At 34.0% G+C, this 27,590-nt stretch overlaps 1 protein-coding gene and 1 non-coding gene across 2 annotated transcripts in view; one reads left to right on the forward strand and one right to left on the reverse strand.

The window, feature by feature from the left end:
- The window catches only part of LOC114330306 (tyrosine-protein kinase RYK-like), a 548,089-nt gene that overhangs the window by 325,669 nt on the left and 194,830 nt on the right, over window positions 1-27,590 (reverse strand). The window contains exon 3 of the mRNA XM_050641415.1: window positions 5,645-5,813. Within this exon, the coding sequence (XP_050497372.1) occupies window positions 5,645-5,813 (169 nt within the window). The remainder of the gene's footprint in view (window positions 1-5,644; window positions 5,814-27,590) is intronic.
- On the forward strand, window positions 15,701-15,780 carry Trnal-uag (transfer RNA leucine (anticodon UAG)). The gene has a single exon. It is a non-coding gene; the product is annotated as a tRNA-Leu (tRNA).

A 27,590-nucleotide genomic window follows, 5' to 3' on the forward strand; every position in this document is an offset into this window, starting at 1 on the left:
AGTAAACGAAGCAATATTGAAGCAAAAAAATAACAAAAGCGCAGGAGAAAGCGGAATCCCGGCAGAAATTTTTAAAGCGGGAGAAGAAAAGCTGCAAGAAAAAATTTTCCGACTAATATTAACAGTCTAGCAAAAAGAGGAAATACCGCAACAATAAAACAATGCCCTCATCTGTCCAATCTACAAAAAAGGTGATGAAACAAATTGCGAAAAGTAAAGAGGAATATCTCTATTAGAAGTGGCCTATAAAATACTTGCAAAAATCATTCGAAATAGATTGCAAAAGGAGGTAAACAAGATCATTGGAGAATACCAAGGAGGTTTTAGACCAGGAAGACCAGTTACGAACAAAATTTGGGACTACACATACACATGTTGTTCATTGACTTTAAACAGGCTTACGACTCAGTAGACCAAGATATGCTATATGAAGCAATGGAATCCTTAGGTATTTCAGAAAAGCTGGTAAAATTAGTGAGAATGACGCTCAACAATACAAAAAACAGAATAACAATGGAAGCAAATGTTTCAAAACAATTCACAGTGAATAAAGGACTGAAACAGGGTGACCCTCTACCCACAGACTTATTTAACTTGGTACTAGAACACAGAACACATAGTAAGAAGAATAAAAATTTACAAGCGGTACCATATTTAACAACAGACAGCAGTTTATAGCTTACGCTGATGATCTAGTCATCCTAACAAGAACAAAGGAACACCTCCAAAAAATCTTCCAAAAGTTCGAAGGGGAAGCAAAAAGGTATGGATTAAGAATCAACCAAGGAAAAACACAATACATGGTAATGAAAGGAGATAATTAAAGAAGATAACTATATAAAAATGAAAGGAGAAGGAGATGAATATAAATTTAAGGAAGTATCGGAATTCGAATACCTAGGAGTGACTGTAACCAATACTGGAAAGGAAGAAAAAGAAATAGATAAAAGATTATTGAAGGGAAGTCGAGTTGTGGGTCCCTTAAACACGATATTAAAAGCAAAAGATGTATCAAGAAACGCGAAAATCAGAATGTATGAAACGATAATACGACCCACAGTGTTGTATGCGAGCGAAACGTGGGTAATGAATCAACAAGAGGAGAAAAAGATACAGATACGGGAAAGGAAGGCCTGAGAAAGTTTTTTGGACGTATACAGATAGCGGAGAAAACCTGGAGGAGACGAACAAATGAAGAAGTAATGAGGATGTATGGGAGACCAAAAATAACGACAAAAATACGAGCCCACAAAGTTAGATGGCTGGGACATATTACTCGAATGCCAGAAAGTACAAACGTCAAACGAATATTGAATGGCAGAGCATTAGGAAAAAGGAGACGAGGTCGCCCAAGGAAGAGGTGGTTAGAGGCTGCAGCAGAGAGGGATTTAGAAGAAATCGAGGTGAAGGACTGGAGAAAGAGTGCAGAGGACCGAAAAGAATGGAGAAATATTATCCAGAATTTAGAAGCTGTAGGCCTATAAGGCCTGTTAGCGCTGTTTTATATATAAATATTTTGCGATTTTTCTTGAACATAGTCATGGTTTCTACGCATCTTCCATTGATTACAAGAAAAAGATTGGTTTAAAGAAAAAGATAAGCGAGAGAAACATGAATAAAAAACAGAACTGCAGAAAATAAAAATGTATTAAACAACTTCACCCCAAAGTTAAAAAGAGAAATAGGTATAATCACAAATGAATCAATACCTAAACAATCTGACAGATGTCCAAACTACTGACTACCCGTTGTGGAAATATACAAGAAGAATAAATAGACCAACACAACATATTCCGCTGATTAGAAAAGAACATGAATCAGGGGAAAATCTGTTCGCTTCGTACTTAGAGAAGGTATGGTATTCCAACATTAGGAAAGGGAAAATAATCATCAAGCCGAAAACGATGATAATGAGAGTACTTAACATGGCCTGAACAATACTGATCAATGAATAATAAAGCTTACTATGTACCCTAAAGAAGTAACCAAAGTAATCAAAACAATATCAATCCCAAAAAGAATAGAGGATTCATTGAATTGAGGAATTGACGAATGAGCCCTCTATTCTTCAACCTGATCATGGATGAAATAATAAAAAAAGTAAGAACTAAAAAAGGATATCAAATGGGAGAAAAGCAAATTAAAATAATCTGCTATGTAGACGATGCAATACTAATCTTTTAAAGTAAGATAATTTGCGATGTATGCTCCACCAAGTTAAATAACCGCCAGAAAATTTAACATGTAAATTTCCAAAAAAAAAAAATAAAATGCATGGTTATAACAGCAAATCCAATAATATATAAATTAGAACTGGAGAGTCAGATAATAGAACAAGTGATGGAGTTTACATATCTAGGCATCACGCTATCTAGCTAAGGAAAACTCGAAGCAGAAGTGGAAGGTCAAGCGAATAGAGCAAACAGAGCCGCAGGTTACCTGAATGAAACCATATGGAGAAATAAAAATATCGGAAAAAAAATTAAAGGCGGAATTTACAAAACAGTCATCAGACCAATAATTACATACGCGGCAGAAATACGATCTGATACAGAGCGGTGTCGGAAAGTTGGTCGAGAACACTTCGTCGACGGAAAATTATTCGACAACATTTGGTCGACGAGTTGGTCGAATGCACAATTCATCGAATGTACAATTCGTCGACAAAGACCCAAAGAGAATAATACATGGCGGAAACACGCCAATATATAAAGTTAGTTTCTTTGTACCATATCAAAAAAAATTATTTTATAGATTGCCACTCCTAAGCCTTGGATAAAGTGTGAAGGGAAGTTTATTCTCACGATTTCTTTCTTTTTATTGATAATGACTGATTATTTCAGACGAAAATATTGTACGGAAATGCCTCGAGTCCCTAACAATTTATTTACCTCAGCATCTCGCATATTTCGTCTTGTCCACAAGTGCCCCCAAATTTGACTTGTCCGGAAATGCTCCGTTCGCAAGTGCGCCGACATCAAAAAGAAGAACGGTACAACATCATTAATTAAAATATCGGTTTATATTTGCTGTCTACTCTCCCATCGCAGCCAATTTTTTCATTAAATTTAAAAATAATTAAGATTTAGAAAAAAATTTACAAAACCAAAAAAAAAATTCAGATAAGTATGTACAATACAATATTCCAGTTAACAAGATAAAAACCAATAATCCGTCGTTTGTCACCATTAATCCCTTTATCTTAATAGACCAGGGCGCATCTGTAAAAATATTAGTATCTTTGGACGTTGAGAGGTGACCCAAATTTTTTTGCAGAAATTGCTTGAAAATAAATCAAATAATAATATTTGAGTTATCCTCCCTCTCAAAAAGATCCGGAACATTGTTTAAATAATCAAAATGTCAAAAAATGAAGGAAAAATTCGATTTTTTTCTTCGTTTTTTGATTATAACTTTAAAAGTATTCATTTCCGAGAAAAGTTGTACTGACATAAAAGTTGCGTAGTTAAATTTACTACAACATAGAATGGGCTAAGAATTTAAAAAATAGTCACTCTTGTTGCAAAATAGCAATAATTGCGAAAAAAACATACAAAAACAAGTATTCGCATTTTACGTTTTTCAAGCATTTATGCTACACTTAGGACCTTCATATTTCACTCAGAAAAACTTTATGATACAGTTAAACAATACTGTAAATTTCATGAAGATCAGTTCAATAGATTTTGCAAAATAAATTTGGCAATCCAGCTTTCGCAAAAAAAATTCATTTTTTCAAAATGTTACAGGACTGAAAATAAAGCATATAGCACGTTGAATTTTTTTTTGCTTATAGAAGTTTACTGTACCTTTTATTTGCAATTTTGCAAAATTAAAATCAATTAACTACCACGGCGTCAGGAATTTTTTTAAATAAACATTAATTATTGGTGCTACGCGCAGGACAGCGGATAGTTTGCTCTTATTGGGAATTCCAATGACCTTTGATAATTATTGATACATTTTAATTTTTATTACATTTCGATATAAATAAATAAATTTGTTTATTGCAAAATAAAAACACATACTCTATCCTTTGAAATATCACTTTTATTAGCAAAAACTTTATTGTTAATATATTTGAACTTAGAGAATAAAAGTTTATTATTTTTAAACATATGCAATTGTTTAAACAATATTTCACAAACAATAATAAAATTAGTTTGATTTTTGTGGAATTAAAATATTAAAATACAACAAAATATAGAGTAAGAAAATAATATACTAGATAAAGATTGGAAGAAATTTTGGTGGAAATCAACTTGTGTGAATCCAACACCGCTGTCCTGCGCGTAGCAACAAAAATTAATGTTTATTTAAAAAATTTTCTGACGCCGTGGTAATTAATCGATTTAAATTTTGCAAACTGAAAATGAAAGGCACAATACACTTCTATAAGCAAAAAAAATTTAAACTTGCTATCTGCTTTATTTTCAGTCCTGTAACATTTTGAAAAAATGAATTTTTTTTGCGAAAGCTGGATTGCAAAATTTATTTTGCAAAATCTATGGAACCGATCTTAATGAAATTTACAGTGTTGTTTAACTGTATCATAAAGTTTTTTTGGATGAAATATGAAGGTCCTAAGTATAGCATAAATGGTTGAAAAACGTAAAATTCCAATACTTGTTTTTGTATGTTTTCTTCGCAATTATTGCTATTTTGCAACAAGGGTGACTATTTTTTAAATTTTTTACCAATTCTATAATGTAGGAAATTTAATTATGCAACTTTTATGTCAGTAAAAATTTTGTCGGAAATGAATACTTTTAAAGTTATAATAAAAAAAACCAAGAAAAAATCGAATTTTTCCTTCATTTTTTGACATTTTGATTATTTAAACAATGTTCCGGACCTTTTTGAGAGGGAGGATAACTCAAATATTATTATTTGATTTATTTTCAAGCAATTTCTGCAAAAAAATTTGAGTCACCTCTCAACGTCCATCTCAAAACAGATGCGCCCTGGACTATAAGACAAATAACAGTTTGTCGACGAAAAATCCATTCGAACAATTGTTCTTCGACGAATCGTTCGATGAATTGTGCATTCGACCAACTCGTCGACCAAATGTTGTCGACTAATTTTCCGTCGACGAAGTGTTCTCGACCAACTTTCTTAGACCCGATACATTTCCGAGAACAAAAATATTGCTAGAATCGACAGAGATCGATGAAAATGAACATGAACATCCTTCGAAAAATCAATGGTAGACACTATGAGACAGAGCTAGAAATACAGATATATACGAAGGAGATGCAAGGTGGATAACATTAATAACTAGGTACGAAACAGAAGAATAGAATGGAATAACCACATAAGCCGTATGGCAATAAATAGAGTAGTAAGGAAGGCGAGTGACGGTTCCTCAATAGGAAAAGGATCAGTGGGAAATTCACGAAAACGATGAAACGACAACTTACTGGAGGCACATTGAAAAAAACAAACAGTCATGTCTACACAAAAAAAAAGAAGAAAAATGTGAAAAATATAAAACAGTAATTTCTTTTTTAGCAGTGACCGGTGTATTATGTACCTACTTAAATTGTCGGATTTTTTTTTTACATAAACGTATTAATTAATTTTTCCATCACATGATTTTCCGCACTGTATATTTGACTTATTACATATAAGATCAACTTACGTTGGTTCCTGGTTTCTGCTTTTTCTTTTGACGCAAACAGCTGAAACCACGACAACCGCCAAAGTAATTAGCGCAAGGGCACAAGCTGCAGCAACGTAGAGAGACCCTGTCGTAGGTCCCATGTCTCCTGCTTCATACTTGATTGAGTCGTTTCGGGATGTGCCCATATCTGAAACAAATATCATAACGTTAATCAAATATTCTAAACACTAATAACCCAAGCAAGGATTCCTAGTACAGTATGCGGCTAAATAGACAGTACTGAAATGAATATTGAAATGTGTATGATTATTTATATGTCTAGTATACATGATATAGCCTTGCAAACATTATTCATGACGACGCACGTTCCCGATAAGAAGACTACAGGGGAAAAACGCTGTAAGTCAATTTTTTGAATTTTTGAAAAACGCGATTTTTAGATTCAAATTTCATAATTCATAAATAAACATGCTAAAACACTGTTGTATTGAGTATTTGACAACTCACATATACAGAGTATGATATTATAAAACTGAAATTGTCATATACAATAGGTAACAAGAGAAATTAAAAAAAAAAACCACCAAAGGTCTGGAGGAAAAAGACAAAAATGCTGTAATTGACAAAATATAATATTAATTCAACGAAAGAAAAAAATTAACAGACCTAGACTTATTTAACTTAACTAAAGCTAAAAACATTAATATTATCTGTTAAATGAATCAATAACATTGTAAAATTCTTAAGATAAAAAATAAGTCATATTATTTTAGCTCATCAAAATACATTATTCCTTTTTCTGAACAAAATTTTTTTAAAACTTGGAGATCTTTGTATTTTGCCATTGGAATGGGTAGTGACTCAGTATAGGATCGAGAAGGAAAAACGAATTCTTTTCCAGTATACGGTGGTTCCCTACCAGTCACTTTTTTGTTAATGACAGCAGTAACCATTGTTCCATTGTAGGTCTCTCTGAAATAAATTAGTCTGGGATGTTGCTTTGAAATGCTTAATTCTCTTATTGGTCTAGTTTTAAAAGGTGCTTTTGTAGCTTACATAGGTACAAGAAAAGTGTCCCAGCTACGCACCAAGTAGTTATCAACCACTTCTACTTTATAAGGCGCAGGTTTTTGACGAGCCAATCGTAACATTGCTTCCCAATCTTCTGGGGTTTTTGCTGCTCTTTTTTTATTAACGATACCAAAATCTTTATCCCTCTCCATGTAGTAGTGACCTCTTATAGGAAAGGTCACTAAAATATAGTCAAATCTGTGGACTAAATAATGTAGAAACCGGAATACCGTCCAATTTTTATTTTGGCCTCCACACGGATCACAGAAAATCACTAAGTTACGAACTTCAGGAGAAAGCTGGATTGTCACATAGTCATACAGAAATGAGCAAACTTCATTGGCACCCTTTCGAGCTACTGTCTCAGGGTACGAGTACATAACAACATCATTATCACTAAGTCGATGGACATTAAAGCCTTAAATTAAATTAAAGGAGTAGAAAGACAACTGCATTTTATAATACACGTCGTTACTCATAATATAAGGCATTGGAAGGTTTTTATTATAGTCCATGGCTATGACTTCATATTCTCTTGAGGTCCTTGCTCGTAGTTTAGCTTTTGTTTTTCGTTTGTAAAATGTTTGTGCTTTCAGCAAGTGAAGTTTCTGCCCTGTTTTAAGTTTATTAATTAATTTTTCATCTTTACATTCCCTTATTTTTATTTTGGAAGCCTCACAAATGCTGCAGTGTCGGTTCTGGGATACCTAAAGGAGATATTAAAGCGTGTGTTGAATGTTTTTCTATATACTTCATAGCATACTGCTCTATTGGGATGTTTCTCAAGGAACATTTTATACATCTTTTAAATGTTAAGTACCTCTGGAAGGTACTTTCTGCTAGATTTTTTTAGGCTGTAGTGACTCATGCGCTCTTTGAATGATTTTATGTGATTTAAAATTAACTGCATAGTTTCTTCAGACATTTTATTGGGTCTTGAGCCATGTTTACCTCTATTGTCCTTGGCAATTGTACCATGTTTTAGGGCTTTTTGTACAGTTTGTAATCTACTCGTGGTTATGCCATGAAGCAGTTTGTCAGAAAGCATCAAAAGCTTTTTGACAAACCTGAACGTCTTTTGCAGGTGATGTATGCCCCTCATCATTAGTTACCGCAAGGCGAATTCTGTAATAAAAAGAGCCATCTCTTACGTTGCAATTCTCTTCGTCTTTTCTTGGCCTTCTTTGAGATACAGGAAGTATGAATATTAGACCACCCAAATACACACTTTGCTCGTCCCAATTCAGCATAGAATTAAAATTACGAATAATTGTATTTTTTGTTCAACCGTTATATTTTCAAAACACTGATAACGTTTGCAACGGCAGTCCTCGCCTGTTTCGTGAGTTTGCACTTTTAGCGCTTTAGCTACATCACGTATTCGCCCAAAACTTTTTCGTTTTCTTGTAGTTTTTGACTGTAAAGCCTCTTCAATTTCCATATTAGTAAACAATAGTTCAAACTTACTAAACGTCAAAAAACAAACTGTGATTCTGATAATAATGATACTAAAATAAACAACTTGCATGAATGCTGAACACTGACTGTGATTTTCCGTTGTAAATAATTGTCCCTACGGACAGGCGCATTGAGCACCTAAATCTGACTTATAATAGCATTGTTGCCTAGTTTAACCTTTACTTGCAGCGCTCTTCCAATGTACAACATTATTTTATTCGTTTGTAACGTTTGACTTATTGAACTTTTATTTTCTTTGATATTTGTGGATTGTACTACGTGTATCCAAGTATCGAAAAATGTATTCATTAAAAAATCGATAAAAATTGACTTACAGCGTTTTCCCCTGTAGTCTTCATATGTTAACCCTCTGGTCCCTCTGGTCAGTGGCGGATCTACGGGAAGGGAAAATGAGGAAATTTCCCCCCCTAACAAGGTCCAAAACTAAAGAAAAAATAATTTTAAACATAAAAATATATTCGCTGACATGAAACCGAAACCACAGACAGACAAATTCAACCCAATTAACAGGCTAGTTAGGAAAATTAAGGGAACTTCGTGTCTATAAGTTATTATTTATGTCTTTAATGTACTCTGAGTTTATCTTTTTTATGTCTTTTTTGGTTTTTCATTGGAAGTTCCCCCTAAGGCAAATTTCCCCTCCCAAGGCAAATTTCTAGATTCCCGACTGCTTCTGGCACGAAATAGTATATTGTGCAACAAGTGTAGAAAGGTACTAATTTCTCACGAGTTTGAAAAGTTGCGGTACGAGCGCAAGCGAGTGCCGCAATTCAAACGAGTGAGAAATTACCTTTCTGCACGTGTTTCACACTATACTTTTTCTACAAGCACAGTTTTTCCTAAAAATAAAAATCACAATTTCCAAACGACGATTAATTATAATAGGTACCTATGTGATAAATTTTAAACTGTATTTAATTAATACGTACTAATCAATTTAAATTCCTTATACCTAAATAAATTGCACAGAAATCAGTTAAAAAATTAATGCACTGCCTTAATTTGTTTAAATTTAAACAATTATTACACATTATTGACATTATATTTATGCAGTCACGGATTTACACAAAACCTACTTCATTCGACGTCTCTTGCACAGGTTGCTAAATCCTTATTGGTTATTTGATAATTATAAAATGTTTAATAAGAATAAAATTGTAAAATAAAACAGTTGTAACATCCATAATTTAGTTTCTATGCTATAGTTAAATATAATAATTGTCTTATAGGTTATATATTTGTCTAAAGTTTAACCACGGATGTAAACAGAATATAACGTTACTCAGAATGCGGTAGTCCACGGATGTAAACAGAATATAACGTTACTCAGAATGAGGTAGTCAACTGTGCAGAAAAGAACTTTGCGGCACAGAAACGTCACTTTGCGGCACAGAAACGTCACTTTTCTGCACACTAATGTCAAATATCTTATACTGTGAGAAAATATCAAGTTTGCTAACATAAAACCGTGCAGAAAAGTGCACTTTGAATAGTGGTTGTAGAAAAAATCTTTAATTCTAGTCCGCAATTCCGAAATAGCAGACGGTGGATCTCTCTGACTCCTTCAGCATTCCCCATATGTACGTATCTGGTGGCGTTAGTTCTGGTGAGTGACAACTTCCAAAATGATCCCGCAGTATTCGAAGAGACTCCCTGGCAGTGTGACAGGTTGCTTTTATATGGAAAACAGTTGTTTTTAGAACTCTCTAGTGACGTATTAGTATAATATAATGTTTATGGATTACCGTCGAAGGCCGATATGATCAACCAAAAAAAAAGTATTTGGTGATTTTTCTAGTGACTTTTTTGGGTGTGAATCTGTCTTTTTAGTTTAACAACAAACCATAGATAATATATATGACATATCAAGTTGAGAAGTTTTTAAGAAGCTTTAAAGGTGCTAGCAAAATGGATATAACACGGAACACAAAGAGGAACAAACTGAAAATACAATCCACATTGGAGTTTATGGCACATTGGTTATAGAGACAGCTGAGTTTTTGGAGTCATTTACAGCAGATACAAGATACCATACCAGTGAGAAGAGTGTGGGAAGCAAAAATATTGAAAAACGAAAAAAGATGAATATCAAGACAGACATGGGATGAAGAAATCGATCACAAAATTGACACGTTTCGCTATATAGGCTTCTTCTTCTTCTTCTTCTTCTTAAAGTTCCCTCTCCTATCGGAGGTTGGATTTCATAATGGCTATGGTCACTTTGTTGGCTGCTGCTCTGAATAGTTGTAATGAACTACAGTTAAACCATTCTCTAAGGTTCCTCAGCCAGGAGATACCTCTTCTTCCTATGCTTTTTTCCTTGGATCCTTCCTTGCATAATAATTCTCAGCAACTCATATTTTTTTCCTCTGGTAATGTGACCCAAATATTCCAGTTTTATAGTTTTTATACTCTTCATAATTTCTAACTTATTATTTAAACGTCGTAGTACATCAACATTGGTAATCCTTTCAACCCACTGAATTTTTAATATTATTCTGTAACACCACATTTCGAACGCTTCTATTTTTCTTATGTGTTGTATCTTAAATGTCCAAGCTTCCATTCCGTATAGCAATATAGAAAATATGTAGCATCTGAGAGCCCTCAATCTGAGAGGCAACTGAAGGTCTTTGTTTGTAAGCAGTGTCTTCATTTTTATGAATGCTTGCCTTGCAGTTTCAATTCGGACTTTAATTTCTTTGCTTTGGTCATTTATGTCATCAACCAATATAGGCTTCAAATAAGTTTAAATAATGTTAGTTTCGCGTTCTTTTACAAAAAAGGTGTGAGTTCCGAAAGAACGTTTAAGTTTGTTGCATCGACTTCGAGAAGGCATTTGACCGAGTACAACACGATACATTTTTCAATTGCCTGCGGGCAGCAGGACTAGACCACTACTATATAAGACTGCTAAAATATTTATATTACAATCATGTAGCCTCTATCCAAGTTGGAGATAGTCGTACTGAAAAACTACCCATCAAACGTGGAGTACGACAGGGTTGTGTTTTGTCACCCAGTCTTTTTAATCTGTAGGTACTCTGAAGAAATCTTTAGGGAGGCTTTGGACGACAGACAAGAGGGAGGAAAACTGGGCGGAGAAGTAATAAAAAATATCAGATACGCTAACGACACAGCCATTCTTTCAGAAAATTTACAAGATCTGCAGACATTAATAAATCTAGTCAGTGAAGCAAGTTATCGGAGAGGCCTAAAAATCAATATTTCAAAGACAAAGTGGATGGCAGTTGGAAAGATTAATGCAGCTCAAGGTGTGCTTTCTCTTGATGGAGAGGAAATAGAACGGGTACACCATTTTAAATACCTTGGCAGCTGGTGAAATGTAAATCTCGACTGTGATGAAGAGATAATAACCCGGATCGAAATATCACGTAAGGCTCTTATGACCTGCACTCAACGAAAAAGGTACGTAATATCAATAAAAATGTTAATTCAGACAACAAACGCAATACTTAAAATTTGTCCAATTCTTGGTTTTATTTGGACAACAAAACGATGTTCATCAATTCATTATTTTCGTTCGTTGAGCCAATGTATTACGTTTATTGAATGGATGAACATTCATTATCATTTATTGATATTAATAACTCTGTTCACTGAGTCAACGAACACTATTTATTGAAACAACAACGTCGTTAATTAACCGACGAAGATTATTCGTTGTGTCAATAACAGTGTTATTTCTCCTAACGTATTTCGTTTATTTCTACAATTATTTCCGTTTATTGTTACAATTAATTCCGTTCATTCCCACAATAAATACGGTTTTTCTTACAATCAATTCTATTCATTCTTACAATCAGTTTCGTTCATTCCTACTATGAACGTATTTTATATTAATAATTACTGAATGTAATAGCCCAATGTATGATATTAATTGATTAATAATAATTTTTTAAATCCCCCTTTTTTGTCCTAAAGGACTTTACACTGTGTGATTTTTCATATGATTTCACTTATACAGTGTACTGGAAAAAGTGTTACACTCCCCCCGCCCCCTTATTAACTTATTTATTTTTAGCACATAAGCAAAACGCTCGGACAGGTCGATTTTTAAAATAATCAAAGTATATTATAACATAAATGTTTCGAACTTTACACGATCTCTCTTCAGGTGACATTCGCGGCGTAACTTAGATTTTTTTTAATGGGAAAGTAAGTCATGTGACAGCTTATTTAAAAGCGTTTGAAATAGTGATTCCAAAAATGTATAAGATTTTAATCCTTTTTGAGAGCGCAGGTGCAAAATTTCGATGGAATTCTTTTTAAACGAATTCATTTTTTTTTGGAATTCTGAGAAAACTAATAAGTATTTTTGAAAAATTTAGACGCAGAATAAAATATTACATTATTACCGAGGGCAGAAAGTCCCTTAGAATAAACAAAAAGTTTCTGTTAAATATTACGTCTATTTGAAATTAAAAATCATACTAAATTTTCTTTTTTCACCCCTGTGGCTTATTAAAATAATCATTATAGTGGTTCTCAGGGACTTCAGATCCTCGATAATACTGTAATATTTTATTTTGCATTTAAATTTTCAAAAATAATAATTAGTTTTCTCAGGATTCGAAAGAAATGAATACATTTAAAAATAATTCGACCGAAATTTCACGATAATAGACACACAAAAACTTCCTTCTACTACAGACTACACTTGAAAACGAAATGCAATTATTATTCGGCACTTCGGTAACACAGAGAAGCTAGGGGTATCACGATAAGGAAAAGCCGTTAACTTTCAAATGGTCAAGCAAAACATTTATTGTCTCAACAACTACGATTATTGTCACAATGAACGCATTGATTGTGGGAATTAAATGCAGTAGTAGATTGATTAATGCATTCGTTGTCACAACAATCAATTTACATCTATTCAATAATCATATATTACTCTATATTAACAACATTTGTACATTGTTTTAATGAAATCTGTACGTTGTCACGATAAACCAAGGTAATTGCTTGTCATCTACGAAATCAAGAACGTGAGTTGCTGCCAGAATTAACAGTATTTAATAAATATACGAAACTAAGTTATTGGCTGAATAAATTGAGTGTTATTGATTAATGTACTCTAGTTATTCTCACAATTATTATTCAATCATTGTGACAATAACCAAATACATTCGTCAATGTCTAAAAGTTCGTTGAAACAACAAATTAAATTGTTGTGACAACGAAATACTATTCAGTAATCACTGTTAATCAATATTACGAACTAATTTTTTTTGAGTGTGGAAACCAATTTTATGTATCCGAAGCCTGCCGATGAATATTCGCAAGAAGGTCCTGAAATGCTATGTGTGGTCTATATTATTGTATGGTTGTGAGACATGGACGTTTAAAACCACAATAATAAATAAATTAGAAGCATTCGAATTGTGGTGCTATCGACGAATTATAAAGATATCGTGGGTTTCGCACACTTCCAATGAAGATGTTCTCCAAATAAATGATGAATTCAGAACGTCTGCTCATAAACACAATAAAGAGGAGAAAAACAAAATATTTCGGCCATATAAGTAATTAGAGGACCGAAATACCATCTACTTCGACTTACAATACAAGAAAAGTGGAGGGAAAGAGATGGATTGGTCGAAAGAAACTTTCATGGCTTGCTATTTTTTTTCTTAATAAATAGGTACAACATATGTATAGATAAGTTCAAATGGGTGACGGGGTTACCGGTGCAGTCAAGGGTGAGTCTCACTGTGTTGTGAGGGAGGGGGCGGCATTCAGTGTACCTGCGCCACTGGATATTTATTACCTCATTTTCTTTGTTCTTGACGAGATATCGGATTACAGGAAACAATGGCTTCAAAATCAAATTAAATAATTATATTAAAAACTCAGAGGTGTGTCCGTAATCGAAATAAAGTAGGTACAATGGTAAAACGAAAATCAATACTTGTTGAGTTATGTTGATGAGGGGAAGTTTTTTCATTTTAAAAACGTACAAAACTTTGCCTCAAATAGAATAGCTTGTCAGGAAAATGATAGGACGCTTTTTCACAAGGCGAGATATATTTATTGATTATCTTTTTAAACGGTTTTAAATTTTATTAATGTAACAATAAATACGAAAATCTGTAAAACTTAATCGATTTTGAGATAAATAACAAAAATTCTCTGCAAAAAACCAATTAGTCCAGAATTGATAATATACAGGGTGTCCAGAACCTCTACAGACAAACGAAGACAGGAGATTCCTCAGATACCTAATTTTAAGACAATTTAACCAAATTCACCTAGTCCGAAAATGCTTCCTAAAGGAGCTAGAGCTCTTTGAAGAGCTCTTTTGTAATTAGTTTTCCTTAAATACCTCCAGAACGCTTCTAGTTAGAAAAACGAAAATTTGTACACATATTTATCTTCCAGAGATAAATCGATTTCATTCCTTGTGAATTTCTAGTACCAGTCATAGGCGTCCGTTTTGGGTGGGGCAACGATTTATCGTATAACTTTTTTGTATTTAACTTTCAAGCATTCTTGATACTGGATTACTAAATTGTGAGGTATTCTAGTACTAAAAGGTACTCTTGCTTTAAGTAGGTAGGACGCACCGTTTTCTAGAAAAATCGATTTTTGAAAATTTTTAGTTTCCTGAATTTGAAAAAAAAATAAAAAAAAACGGTGTATTTTACCAACGTAAAGCAAGCGTAACTTTTAGTACTAGAATACCTCATAATTTAATAACCTAGTGTCAAAAATTCTTAAAAATTAAATACAAAAAAGTTATGCGATAAAATAACCGGTGACCTACCCAAAACGGACGCATATGACCGGTATTAGAAATTCGCAATTAAGTAATGAAATCGATTCATCTCTGGCATATAAATAAACGTACCAGTTTTCGTTTTTCTAAATATGTAGTTTTTTTTAAACCTTTTTTTTTGATATTCAAAAAACGAAAAATTTTCAAGTCGATTTTTCTAGAAAACCTATTTTAGTACTTTTACAACTATAATACATTAGATTTTAATATTCCAGACTCCAAAATGCTTAAAAATTAAAAACAAAAAAGTTATGCGATAATATACCTAACTGTTGCCCTAACTGCAAATCGGACGCCTATGACCGGTATTAGAAATTTGCAATGGATGGAATCGATTTATCTCTGGAAGATAAATATGTGTACCAATTTTTGTTTTTATAATTAGAAGCGTTCTGGAGATATTCAAGGAAAACTAATTACCAGACGCCATCTTCAAATACTATTAGCTCTATTAGCTCCTAGGAAGCATTTTCGGATTAGATGAATTGGGTTAAATTGTCTTAAAATTATCTGAGGTAGAATCTCCTGTCTTCGTTTGACGGTAGAGTTTCTGGACACCCTGTATAATCAGTTAAGGATCCAACTACTAAGCAGATAGGCACAATACCATTTATGTGAGAAAATTCTAATTTTGTATAAATTTTGTAATAGGTACAAGATTTAAAATTTAAAAACATAGTCCTTTAAATATTAAATCTCCAACTGAAATTTAGTGGGGCAACGGCAGCGTGGCCGAGCGGTCTAAGGCGCTGGTTTTAGGCACCAGTCCGAAAGGGCGTGGGTTCGAATCCCACCGCTGTCAGTAAGTTTTTTTTTATTTTTTTTATTTGCATATTTACTATTGAATAATAATTTCGACTGAAGATAAATAATGATAGCTTTTTTCGACTTTAATCTTTTTTTAGCGTAATTTTATTTTAAAAAAATAATTGAGAAAATTTAATGGATACAAAACAGTCTGATTTTTTTTAAATAGAAATAATGTTAAAAACTGTTTTTTAGCGTTTTGACTATCCAAGAAAGGATAGTGAACTGTGATAACAAAATTAAAGGGTGCGATCAAAAATGCAGAGAAATTTGCTAATTTAGCCCCTAAATTTTAAGGTTATGAGCCGAAAAGGTGGGAAAATATTAGAAAAACGATTTTTTCGTATTTTGAGATTTTTTAGGTTGAACCTGATTATTTTAATAATGAAAATTCATAGCCTGTCAGAGAATAGATGGAAAACCATTCATCTAACCTGATATAAGGTAGGGTACAAAAAAGAAGGTAGGGTAAGTCAAAAAGATTTGATAATATGGAAGGAAAAATGTTAACAAATGTTTAATTAGCAATTGAGTTTTGAGGTAATATGCGAATAAATCGGTAAAAATGGGTTTTTTCAATTTGTTCTTCCTTTTCGATCAGACATTTAAAATTCTGCCTTTGCCTTTCAAAAGAACGAAAAAAATACAGAACAAATTACTAGGTATTTAAAAGTCAGCCAAAAATTAATAACATAACCCTGTAAGCGTAAGACTATCTGAACAACAAACAAGATAAATTTTGTATACAGCGAGGAGTACGGCAAGGAGACACCATCTCACCAAAGCTATTCACAACCCTTTTAGAACACACTTTTAAGAAGGCAGATCTGAACTAATATGGCATCAACATAAATGGAGAGAAGCTCAGTCATTTGAGATTCGCAGATGACATCGTCCTTATAGCCTATCGTCGACTAAAGATTAACATCAACAAGACGCAAATAATGACGAATCTGGTGCTTAATCGTAACATTGTTGTAGTCCAGAGTAATAAGGATTTTATCATCGGGACACTCAAAGATCCAGGTAGCTGACTACTTTTTTAGATATTGTAGACCTATAGGAAGAAAAATTACCTGTTTCCTGCCTAGAGGACGCGTCCGTTTTTTAATTATTAAAAATTTAGTGCAAAAATCGCAATTTTTTCGATCTTTTGCACTCCATTCACAAGCTAAATAGTTGACATAAAATTACAAAATTCAGTTTTTTAGAACATTGAAATACCTTCAATCAAAATACCGATTTTTGAAAGTTAAAAAGTTAATTTGTTGCTACGCAAACTGCAAAATAAGTGAAAATAGTTATTTGTCAATAACTTTTACTAAAACTACCTTAGAACTTTAGTGTTTCACCCAAAGTTGGATATTGGCGTACTTAACAAATCTTAAAAATTTGAGACCGATCCATTAATTAGTTTAAGAGTTATTGTATTTGTTTTTCCCAGAGACCTTTATTTTGCAATAAGATAAAACAGAATATTATAAAGATAGGGCAATTCTGAGTATGCCAAATGAAAGTAGAAGAGTGATAGTATCAACATGTATTAAAAAAAGATAAAAAAAATAATTACAGTAGACTCCCGTAAGTTCGGCCACCTCGGGACCGGACCCTAGGCCGAACTTAAAAGTGGCCGAACTAACCGATGCTTATCTAAAAAATGCCCATTTATTGTTTTTATGATTGTATGGATCTAGCAAAAACAAAACACTTGTACATTAAGTAGAAGACAACACAGAGGAATACTCTGACATATATTTAACATAATATATGAAAAGATAGACCGTTACAAAAATACTATAAAACAATACTTTCAGAACTCTAGGCATAATAAAATTTAAAAATATTATTGCACATTGGTGGTTTGGCTTCTTAAACACTTAAAAAAAAGTCAGTAATTTTTTTCTGAATTTTCTTTTCTAATGATTTTTGATGTGCAAAGTGTGTGACTAATGCTCAGAGAGCCGGCCGGACTAAGCGGAGACCGAACTAACCGAGGCCGAACTTACGGGAGTCTACTGTAATAGTATAGTCAAAAATCCGAATGCCAAATTCTTGAAATTTTGTAGTTTATAAACATTTAGAATAACTTTAAAAATGTTTTCCGTAGAAACAGTATTTTTATATATTCGAAAAGATAGTATTTTAACACGAATTTTCAAATAAAAACATTTAGCCTGGGTTCATTTGGGACAAAGTTAGCCATACGTTTCTTTTTAATTCACTGCTAATTTGTAATAACTAAGGAATCTCATTAATGTCGTTTTAAAGAATGGGATTTGTATTTTTTCACAGCACCTTCTACGATTTTTCAAAAATGTAGTTCAAACGATTACTAGGGGGAACCTACAAATCCACCGAGTTAAAATACCGAAAAAGCAATTTCAAACGAATATAATTTTCTGCTTCTACGGATCAACTCAATGGATTTTGATCTTTCTTTTTTTAATTTGTATGTAATTTCTACGTACATTCTAAGTACCTATGCAATTTGTTTATAAATTTATTAATTAATAAACAGTCTTGTTTTTTTTGTTTAAACAATTCTTGAAAAAATATTTTTTTTACAAAAATCTATTTTTTAAATCATAGTATCATTAATGATCATAGAAAAACTTAAAGTACACTTTAATAAATAAATGATTTTTATTAGATAATTATTTATTGAAGATAATTTATTTATTAAAGTATACCTTAACTTTTTCTATGATTAATAAGTATAGTATGATTAAAATCATGCATTTTTGGGAAAAAATTATTTTTTCAAAAATTGTTTAAATTAATTAGACTGTTTATTAATTAATAAATGTCTAGACAAATTGCATATTTGTAACGTGCAGAAAAATTACATACAAATTAAAAAAAGAACGATCAAAATATATTTAGTAGATATACCCCTTCACTTACCACGACTAGTCACCAATTGAACTACATTTTTAAAAGCTCATGTAAAATACCAGCTTTTCTAAAAGTAAAAGCACGAGAAGAAGCACTACGGAGCAGAGGACGCCCACCAACCAGATGGACCGACGATCTGAAGCATGTTATCAGCAAAATGGATGCAAGCCGCACAATACAGAGACAGATGGAAAGAACTGAGGAGACCTATGTCCAGCAGTGGACGCGTACGCGTTGGATTGATGATGGTGATGAACCCTGTAAACTTCACTAATTTCGGTTTTAAAAGTGGTCATACGGTTTTAAAAGTGGTCATCTCCTAGTATTAGTACAGAACAAATATAAAAATGAAATAGCGGACGTTCGTGTTAAAACAGGTTATGAGATCAGCTCGGATCAGTTTCTCGTTTAAGCTAAAATAAAGACAAGGAGAGAACATACATTTAATATTAAAAATGAAGAAAATCGCTACGAACAACCAAGTATTAAAGTATACAAACTTCAGTCTGAAAATATTAGGAAAGAATACTGTCGTAAATTAGATGAAGAAATACAAAAAACAAATTGGAAAAATGAGGAGGATTTGGAAATATTATGGAATATTTTTAAGGAGCTGGTGTATGCAACTGGGAGTAAAGTATGTGGTGTAACGAAAGGAAGATATCTAAAAAGTACAGCTTGGTGGAATAATGACAAAAAATTGGAAGTTTCGAAGAAGAAAAAATTGTGGAAAAAATATATAAGCAATAAAAGTTAAAGTAATTATCAAGAATATAAGGCACAGAAAATACTGGTTAAAAATAAAATTAAAGAAGCTAAAAATCGTCCATGGGAAGAATTGGAATAAAATGGAAAGTGATAGTAAGGGTAATGCGAAGTTGCTCTATAGGACCCTAAAAAATCTAAGACAAAAGAAATCAAACGGAGTAACAGGTTTAGAGGACAAAGATGGTAACATATTATTAAAAAATGAAGAGATTACCGAAAGATAGCAAGAACATTTTATGGAATTATTAATGGGAGACAACAACGAAATAGAGAATGACAGGGAGGAGTACAATTTAAATGAACAACAAGATGATGATGATGATGACATAACATACGAAGAATACAGGGAAGCAATTTTAAAATTAAAAAATGGCAAGGCTGCAGGACACGATAATATTAAGGCTGAGATAATTAAATATATGGAAGGAGAAGGATTAAAATTACTATGGAAGATCATAAGGAGCTGTTGATATATATTAGAGATTGGACTTTTGCTACTATCCTACCATTACACAAAGAAGGTGATAAACATAAGTGTTCTAACTATAGGGAAATATCATTGTTGGTAGTTGCTAATAAAATCTACGAAATAATACTAGAGAAAAGCTGCGAGAAAATATCGAGGCCACACTGGATGACAGCCAATGCGGCTTTAGGCCGGGGCGAGGTACACCCGATCTCATATTCACGGTGAGACAGTTATCAGAAAAAGCCCTAGAGTATAACAGTAAGTTGTTTATCTGTTTTGTGGACTTGGAAAAAGCATTTAATCGGGAGCCACGTAACAATATCTGGAAAATATTAAACCGTAGAAATGTGAAACCGAAGTTAATCCAAGCAATAAAGAGTATATATAAATGTACACGTAATATTATAAGAACGAACGATAGCTCACCTCTAGAATTCTACACAAGGACAGGTGTAAGACAAGGTGGTGTTCTGAGTCCTTTGTTATTCATCACTCTAATGGACGAAATTGTAAAAGAATGCAGGGATAAGGTAAAAAGAACTAGGGTTGGGGTGTGTAAACTTCAACAAGTTTACGTGTCAGAGTTGATATATGCCGATTACCTGGTAATTGTGGCAAAATCAGAAAAAGACCTGCAAGTGAATGTGAATGTTTGGAATGAAGTCTTTAAGAAATTTGGGATGAAAATAAATATTGAAAAACAGAAGCTTTAGTAATATGGAAAACTCAAGAAAATATAAATGTAAAGCTGAATAATGAGACCAATACACAAGTAGAGGACTTCAAGTATCTAGGATCAACAATGAATGGGCAAGGAAATATAGAACCAGAAATAAACAGCAGGGTAATGAGTGCAACAAAATTATACTATGCACTAAATAAAAGTTTTATTAGGAAGAAAGAAGTAAGCCTGAAAACAAAAATTAAAGTATTTCAAACTGTATACGAGCCGGTGCTACTCTACGGTAGTGAAACGTGGACACTGAACGACAACATCTCTAGAAAAATTCAAACATGCGAAATGCGATATTTACGTGCGGTATCCGGGGTGACCAGACGTGATCGTATAAGAAATGAAGACATACGTGAAAGGTGCGGTGTTGGAAGGATCTTAGACATACTTGAAACGAAACAGTTATCGTGGTTCGGACATATGTCGAGACTGAGTGAAGGTAGAACTGTAAAGAGGGTATGGAAAGCGGCATCTGACAACAAACGACGAAGAGGCAGGCCAGCAAGAACGTGGAACGCAAATATTGGAAAGGCTTGCGTAAAAAGGAATATTGGGTGGAGAGAAGCAGAAAGACTAGCTACTGACCGAAAGGCATGGAGACGTCTGATTTCTCCACTTACCTCGACACCGTAAGGTACAAGAGGACGGCTTAAGTAGTAAGTAAGTAAGTGGTCATACGGTCATCGAAATTTTTAGTATTTTTTTTACTAATGTTACATTGCATTCAGCCCGTCGCGCGTCGGCGTCGTTATATCTCGTCCTCGTTCATCATAAATTCAGTCCGTCTGTGCAGGGGAATTCTACGCCGCAAGTTAACCTAAAATAATTGTGGGCTTCTTTTTTGCAAAAGGCAAATATCATCCAGCCTGCATTGCAGGAAATAGTGCAAGCAGGGAACAATAAGCGACAACAAGGATATCATTTATTCAGCTGACTGGAAAATAAATCTGAGCTGACAGCAACAAGTGTTTAATCACCACAAAATGTGCGTGAGACCTACTAAATAGGGGAAACCTGACTGCCTGGCTATTTGTCAAATCTAAACGAGGATAGTGTAAGACAAGCGTGAACGTTGTGGGAATTATTGTACATCGTAAATTATTTTTCCGTTAACCTTTTGTTCCGTTTAACATATCATTGGAAAAGCTGTAGAGGGATAAGATGTCAAAACTGCCCACATACCGATCAGACCCGCGATTTGTGCTTTCGATAAAGGATATAAAATCACACCCTAAAGGCACGTATCCACTACGTTGGTGCTCTGCGCTCTTGCAACTGCTCCACATAGTGGATACGTTGGCGTTCCCCCTCTGTACAATAGTGCGCCTCGGTGCTCCTATCGGTGGCGGTTTATATGTAGACGAGCGCATGCCGTATCGACTGGAGCAGTTGCAGGGAGCACGGAGCACGGAGCGCCAACATAGTGGATACGTGCCTCAATACATACAATTTTTTAGCTTTTTTTTCCTGGAAGCCGTCTGTTGTGAACCGGTTGTACTGCAGCCACTTGGCTTATTGTACATCTTCCATTCGTTTATGAAACCCATTTCAGTTCTGGAACCCTGTACCAGCTTGTACAGGTCTAGTGGGTGGGTGCCATATAAACTTGGACTCACTTCGATGTCTCCGAAAAGTTTTTGCCGCCTCCGATCCAATGCCTCAAAGTCATGCAAAATATGGTTGACTGTTTCAGGTTCTCTGTTACAGAGTCTGCAGCTCAAATCTCCATGAAACAGCCCCATCGTATGCAGGTGGCCCTTAACTGGCGCATGTCCAGTGAGGAAACCTGTTATGACTCTGAGCTGATTTCTGCTTGTTTTCAGCAGTAACTCAGCCCTACTAGCACATGTATGTCCGATATACAACTTGCCATGTGTTTGACCGGGTACATTCTCCCAGTGTGAGTTGTGTTGAATTAGGATTCAGGCTTTTTTTCGTTCACGGACGGTGCTTTTTGGCACTCCCACGGCCGGCTCTGGACCCAGGTATTTTGTAGCTGATGCTCTCTTGGCAAGTGCATCAGTTCTTTCATTGCCGTATATGCTCCGATGACCTGGAACCCATACTAGTATAACACTGTTATGTTGTGCCAGTCTATCAAGTTCTTGTCGACATTCCCACACCAGCCTAGAGTTCACCTTAGGGCTTATAATAGTCCCAATGGCTGCTTGGCTATCTGTGCATATGTTAACCCGCTGCAGTTCGAATGCCCTCAGATTGTTTTCTCTTGCACACTGCAAGAACTTTTTAGCTTACAGAACTCATAGGATCTCTCGAATCGAGAGGAGAAGCATTTTTCGACTTTATTTTTTGGCAACTCACAGAAACGGTGATAAGGAACAACCAGAAAACTCGGAATGGGACGTTTCGGCGTCGCCGTTTCGGCGTGGCCATTTCGGCGTGGCCGTTTGGGCGTAGAGCCGTTTCGGCGTAGGCCGTTTCGGCGTAGGCCGTTTCGGCGTCGGCCATTTCGGCGTCAGAAATTTTATTTTAGTTGACTAAATACCTACATTGAGGTTTATTGGTCAGGCAATTTTTTGGAAAAAAATCTTTTAATATAGTTATTTAAATACATTGGAGTTCATTGGTCACACAATTTTAACATTAATGGTCAAGTAGAAAAATAAACTAAATATATTTCTTTTATAAACATTTTGTTATATTTTATTCTGCAAATACCTATATTGGATTTTTTATTAATGCATATTAATAATAATTGCTGTTCTCTTAATTGTCCCAGAGCTAATTAGATGATAACTGACATTTTTCAACTTTATGTCTTATGTCTTCAATAATGTCTTACTAATAGACTCCAATGTAGGTATTTAGTCAACTAAAATAAAATCTCTGACGCCGAAATGGCCGACGCCGAAACGGCCTACGCCGAAACGGCTCTACGCCCAAACGGCCACGCCGAAATGGCCACGCCGAAACGGCGACGCCGAAATGTCCTAGACCCCCAGAAAACTACAGAGGTATCAATAATAAAATTATTGCATAATAAATAGATACCACAGAATGTTATAAAAACAATTGAATACATTTATCATGACGATAAGATGGAAGTCAGAATAGATGGACAACTTACCAAACCTATAGATACAGGCCTATAGATACAATGGAGAGATAATCGTGGACAAAGAGAGTATCAATGATACCTGGAAAAATTACTTACGAAATTTATTTTTTGATGAGAGGAAGAACCAGTCGCCAATACCTACTGAAACAGAACCACCTATACTAGTGGCAGAAATAAAAGCAGCCATAATATCATTAAAAGAAGGTAGAGCTCCAGGACCAGACGGAGTACAATCTGAATTTCTTAAACTTCTTGATGATGAATCTTTAAGAATACTATGTAAAATCTTCAATAATATCTATGACGCAGTTTCAGAATTTATTACCTTACCAAAGAAACAGGGAGCAAAAAAGTGCGGAGAATATTGGCTAATAAGTCTAATGAGCCATACATTAAAACTTTTTCTTAAAATTATACATCGTAGAATATACAAGCTATGCGAAGAGAGAATACAAGACACACAGTTTGGATTCATGAAAGGCGTGGGTACACGAGCTGCACTGTTTGGTCTACAGGTATTATTTCAAAGATGCAGATATATGACTTGCGATATTTACACCTGCTTTGTGGACTACCAAAAAGCATTTGATACAGTTTAACACCGAAAAATGATGGATGTTCTAACAAAAGCCCAAATGGATGATAAAGAACGGCTTATAATACAAAATTTATACTGGAACCAATCAGGCACAATAAGAACGAATCTTGGAGGTGAACCAACGGAAGCGATCCAGATTCTACGAGGCGTTAGACAAGGTTGTATACTTTCACCTATATTATTTAATCTATATTCAGAGGAAATATTTAGTGAAGCCTTGGAAAATTGCGAACATGGAATACTTCTAAATGGAGAACGCCTAAACAACATCCGCTATGCAGACGACACCGTTATTTTTGCAGACAGTTTGAACAGTTTACAGCAACTAATAAACAAAGTAAATGAAGTAAGTGAAAGATTTGGACTTCAAGTAAATATAACAAAAACTAAATTTATGATCGTCAGCAAAAATTAAATTAGAGACGCCCAACTACTTATCAATAATACACCAGTGGACCGAGTAAAACAGTATAACTGTATAACTAGCTTGGAATAATAGTAAATGAACAATGGGATCACTCACAGGAAATAAAATGTAGAATACAGAAGGCTAGGAGTGCATTCAATAACATGGCCAAACTCTTTAAAAGCCACAACCTTAATCTGGATATAAAAGTAAGGCTGCTACGATGTTATATCTTCTCAATATTGTATTACGGAGTTGAATCCTGGACACTAACTGAAGCAATGGAGTAAAAAACTTGAAGCCTTCGAGATGTGGCTATACAGGCTATACGGGCTTGTTTCATCGACCATTATAATGGAAAAAAACAGAAATATTGATTTTTTTGTCATTTGGCCCGTTATATATATATATATATATATATATATATATATATATATATATATCCACTCTTCATATATTTAAGAAGACATTTGACAGGGTCAACTTAAAGAACGTTATTCATTTACTGTGCGCAAGGGAGGTACCTCTAGGAATAATTAAAACGATCGAAAATATCTACCAGAATAACACAATAAAAGTAAAAGTAGAAGATGAACTAACTGACCCAATTGAAGCTGGCAATGGGATAAGACAGGGAGACTCCCTGAGTCCGCTATTGTTCAACCTGATCATGGATGAGATAATAAAAAAGTAAGAACAAAAAAAAAAGGATACCAAATGGGAGAAAAACAACTTAAAATAATCTGATATGCACACGACGCAATACCAATCTCTTAAAGTGAAGACGATTTACAACGTATGCTGCACCAATTTAATATAACCGCTAGAAAATTTGACATTCACAAGGAAGAATTTCCTGTAGCTGGCTGAATACCATTAATTACAAGTAAAATTTAATAAAACATTTTTGGCTTGGTAAAAGCTATATTAGTTTAAAAAGCCCCTATAGGGCTACAAACATAGAAACAAAACGTTTTCGCTCTGTAACAAGAGCATCATCAGTGTTACAAGAACATGGTGAGCCAACCAAAAGTCAAAGCTTTTCAAAAACAGACTAAAAGTCTGACATAGATGCAAACATGGCAAAATCCAAAGGATGGATAAAATTCCTATGGCTACGGCCCTAGAGCAACATCTATAGGGGCTTTTTAAACTAATATACCTTTTACGAAGCCAAAAATTTTTTATTAAATTTTACTTAAACTTTAACATGTTAATTTCCCCAAAAAAAGACTAAATGTATGGTTATAACAGCAAATCTAATAAGGTGTAAATTAGGGCTGGATGGTCATGGGGGGGAGGGGGGTATGGTTTGAAATTAACATATGAAGCACATTTTTGTGAATTTTTTTTTGAAGCTATGGTACAATTGTCTTATTCTTAAATTAAATAAACATATTAAGTACAATTCAAAGAATATTTAGAAAAAAATTCAATCCAAAATATTGAAAAGTAAGACATTGGTGACAAATTTTGACAGGCAGCTCTCAAAAAAATGGATTTTGCGGTGGACATTAGAACTCATCACTAGATCATACGAAACAAAAAATTCAAAAAGATTTAATTAGCTTATGAGTTTTACGAGTTCACAAGTACTTTTGAGAAAAACGCGTTTAAAGTTTTGACAACTGCCTATTTGTCTGCCAAATCGTAAAGTGATGCACATTGAAATATGTTTTTTGAATCGAAGAATAATCTACAAAAGAAAAGGCGAACAGTTGTTTAACGTTTCTCACTACGCTCAAGCGTGCTGGCGCGAAGTCGCGGCAAAGCGAGTCGAAGGTAGGGTTATTCAACACGCTGTATCTCTGGTAATTTTACTCCGATTATTTTGAAATTTTTAGAGAGTATTCTTGAAAATATGCACTTTTATTTGAAATAATAAAAAATTAAATATTTCAAACCATACCCCCTCCTTAACAGAACAAGTCATGGAGTTTAAATATCTAGACATCACACTATCTAGCTACGGAAAGCTCGAAACAGAAGTGGAAGATCAAGTGAATAAAACAAACAGAGCCGCAGGTTGCCTGAATGAAACAGTATGAAGAAATAGAAATATCGGAAAAGAAGTGAAAGGCAGAATTTAGAAAACAGTCATCAGACCAATAATGACATACGCACGCGGCTAGAATGCTAGAAACAGCAGAGATGAAAATACGTCGAAAAATCGATGGTAAGACACTATATGGGATAGAGCTAGAAATGCAGAAGTGCAGATATACGACAGAGATGCAAGGTGGACAACATTAATAATTGGGTAAAAACAGAGGAGTAGACTGGAACGACCACATAAGCCGAACAACGACAGATAGAGTAGTAAGGACAGCGAGAGACGGTTCCCCAATAGGAAGACGATCAGTGGGAAGACCACGAAAACAATGGAATGGCAACTTACTTAAGGCACATTGAAAAACAGACAGAGTCATGTCTATACAAAAAGAAGAAGAAGAAAATGTATATGAAGAGGAGAAAAATTACAGGAAACACGCTGAGAGACCGAAGAAGTAACGAGATTAGAACAAAATGTAATGTAGTGGGTATAAATAGATGGACACTAAATAGAAAAAAATAATGCAACAATCACATGAAATTATGTAAAAATGTTGATGATTTTTGTAAAGATATTACATATTTGATATACTTATAGTCCAGGGCGCATCTGTTTTGAGATGGACGTTGAGAGGTGACTCAAATTTTTTTGCAGAAATTGCTTGAAAATAACTCAAATAATAATATTTGCGTTATCCTCCCACTCAAAATGGTCCGGAACATTGTTTAAATAATCAAAATGACAAAATATGAAGGAAAAATTAGATTTTTTTATTGGTTTTTTAATTATAACTTTAAAACTATT

This window comes from Diabrotica virgifera, chromosome 10, assembly GCF_917563875.1.
Source record: "Diabrotica virgifera virgifera chromosome 10, PGI_DIABVI_V3a".
Taxonomy (NCBI): Eukaryota; Metazoa; Arthropoda; class Insecta; order Coleoptera; family Chrysomelidae; genus Diabrotica; species Diabrotica virgifera.